The sequence below is a fragment of the Cibotium barometz genome, chromosome 6 (genome assembly GCF_041138505.1).
Source record: "Cibotium barometz isolate CiBa-2024 chromosome 6, ASM4113850v1, whole genome shotgun sequence".
Taxonomy (NCBI): Eukaryota; Viridiplantae; Streptophyta; class Polypodiopsida; order Cyatheales; family Cibotiaceae; genus Cibotium; species Cibotium barometz.
The window spans coordinates 8,400,828-8,403,406 of NC_141051.1; the positions used below are offsets into that span (position 1 = coordinate 8,400,828).

Below are 2,579 nucleotides of genomic sequence, written 5' to 3' on the forward strand. Positions count from 1 at the left end.
AAGAGCATCTTTATAAGGCTTCATCGACACCGGTGTTTGAAGGGTGCACATTCTCAGTTTTACGTGCTTCACTTGAACTACTTAATATACAAACAGTTTATGGATGGAGCAATGCAAGTCTTGACGCATTGTTGAAGTAAGCATTCTAACTTACAAATTTGAATTAATAGACTACCCACCTCAAGAGACATAGCGAGGCGCTATGTGACATCTCTTGGAGGACTGGATTATGATAAAATACATGCATGCGTCAATGATTGCATTCTCTTTCGTGGGACGCATAAGGAGGCTCTACATTGTCCCACTTGTGGTGAAGCAAGGTACAGAACAGATATGAAGAGTTTTGATGTACCTCGTAAAGTCTTGCGACACTTTCCTATAATTCCTCGCATCAAACACATGTTCAAGTGCAAATCCATAGCAGAGCTCATGTCATGGCATTCCTCACATCGATCGGATGATGGCATGTGGAGAATTCCCGCAGACACTCCTGCTTGGAAGCATATTGAAGATGAGTGGCCCAGCTTTAAAACAGAGCCCAGAAACTTGAGACTTGGCCTGGGTATGGATGGAGTGAATCCATTTGGTTTCAAAAGCACCGCATACAGCGTGTGGCCAGTTGTGTTGGTGAATTACAACCTTCCACCATCAATGGCGATCAAGAAGGGACATCTTATGTTATCCCTTCTAATTCCAGGGAAACATAAAGTCAAGCATATGGATGTTTATCTTGAACCACTGATTGATGAGTTGGAGGAACTATGGAGAGGTGTTGCGGTGGTGGACATTAGTAGGCCTCCCTCCTCTCGACACTTCGACTTAAAAGCAGTGTTGATGTGGACAATGCATGACTTTCCAGGATACAGCGATTGTTCTGGTAAGAATTCTAATTACCTCCCTACTCTATTACTATTGGCTATATATATTAATTAGACGGTTTGACTTTATTATTCTAACTTTTATTTATATTTTAACAGGTTTGAAAACATCGGGTAAACATGCATGTCCTGTTTGTGGCCCTTCGTTAGTACATGAGTATGCTGATGGTTTGTGTAAGACTATATTCGATAATCATCATCGATTTCTCCCCTCATATCATCCTAAATATGTTGCTAGTAAGAGTAACATTCCTCCACAAACACTTCGTGCAAAAGATTGGAAGCGTATTTGGGAGTCTACAACTATTCTTCCTCCAGATGGCATGAACAGGTATAGTGATGTTTTTTCAATCTTGTTTTGTGTAGTCTCTAATTGGATTAAAGGTCACATAGAGCAATCCCTTGTGCAGGTACTCCATTTTTTTCCGGCTGCCATATTGGACCCATCTTAAGATCAAAGCAGGTAAAGCAGGCCATCACCACTTTGCGTACTCCCACTGGATGCATGAGATCATTGAAGGGAGCCTTTACAACCACCAAGAAAAGAGGCGTTGAGCAACTATATGGATTGAAGTCCCACGATTGGCACAAGATGCTTCAAGTAAGTGTTTTCCAAGTCTTGTACGTACGTTGAAATTAAATTTTGTAATGCCATAAACCATAAATGTGCTCTTATGTGCGCAGTTCATACTACCTACTAGCATCGACCATTGTGCGAATAAGAGTTTGAAAAAATGTATTTATAAGATGGGCGAGCTTGTGAGATATGTAAAACCCATGCTCAGATCACCCTTCCTTATACCTTGCAAAATGAACGTGCATGAGGTATAACGTACTATTTATTTATTTTTCAGATATGTTAGTTCCAAAGCAATTGATCCAGCCACGTTGGATGATGCGCGTGTTATGGCAGTGGAGGTGGTTTGTTTGGTAGAGGAAACTTTTCCGCGAACCATTCTCACAAGTCAACTACATCTCATTGTGCATTTAGTGGACGAAATTGCTTTATGTGGTACTGTGCATGCACGTTGGATGTTCTTCCTAGAGTGCTTCATGAAGACCTTAAAAGACTTTGTGAGGCAAAGTGCAAGGCCTGAAGGAAGCATGGCCGAGGGTTGGTTGATACAAGAGTCTCTTGTATATATTTCAGAATTTCTTGGTCAGGTGGACAGCTCTTTGCCACGACTATGGAGCAATGAAGAGGACTTGAGGATGACCTCTATTGTGCCTCAAGGAAAAGGACAGAGTAAAGTAATTGACAGAACATTGATTGATGATCTCAATTTCACTTGTATCCTTAATAGTGATGTGATGAGCAGATGGGTTACAAGATATGAGGATGCAAAGACAAAAAGGCAAGCAGAAAGAGCTCTCTTTCGGAGGCAACATGGCTCTCGGAAGGCGTACCCTAAGCATCTAGCAACACTTCCGAATGATATCCATGTTGATTGGTTGCATGAGGAAATGGAGAGAGCAGAGAGCGACGAGGGGCTGCATATCATGGCGGAAGAATGGGAGTATGCACAAGGATGCATGTCAAAGGTACATAGAACTAATGTTTTGCATTAGTTGTAAGTGATTTGCTTTTAATATTTATTCACATTGCTTACACAAATATTGCTTCTATTTTGGTCCAGTGCACTATGTTCAATGCTATATGGTGTGAAGGCAAGCATTTTTGAACACAAAGAATTGATGAAA

The 2,579-nt window shown here is 41.1% G+C and overlaps 1 protein-coding gene across 1 annotated transcript; it reads left to right on the forward strand.

Moving 5' to 3' along the window:
- The first annotated feature begins 717 nt into the window (after nucleotides 1–717).
- On the forward strand, nucleotides 718–1,330 carry LOC147637390 (uncharacterized). Its single transcript, XM_086798840.1, has 2 exons — nucleotides 718–877; nucleotides 978–1,330. Exons 1-2 carry the CDS (start codon nucleotides 718–720, stop codon nucleotides 1,328–1,330), a joined length of 513 nt encoding a protein of 170 aa, XP_086654966.1.
- The last annotated feature ends 1,249 nt before the right edge of the window (nucleotides 1,331–2,579 follow it).

Coding starts and splice junctions, on each gene's coding strand:
- LOC147637390 (XM_086798840.1), top strand. CDS start 718: ATGGATGTTTATCTTGAACCACTGATTGATGAGTTGGAGGAACTATGG. Junction 878..977: donor AGGATACAGCGATTGTTCTG/GTAAGAATTCTA, acceptor ATATTTTAACAG/GTTTGAAAACATCGGGTAAA.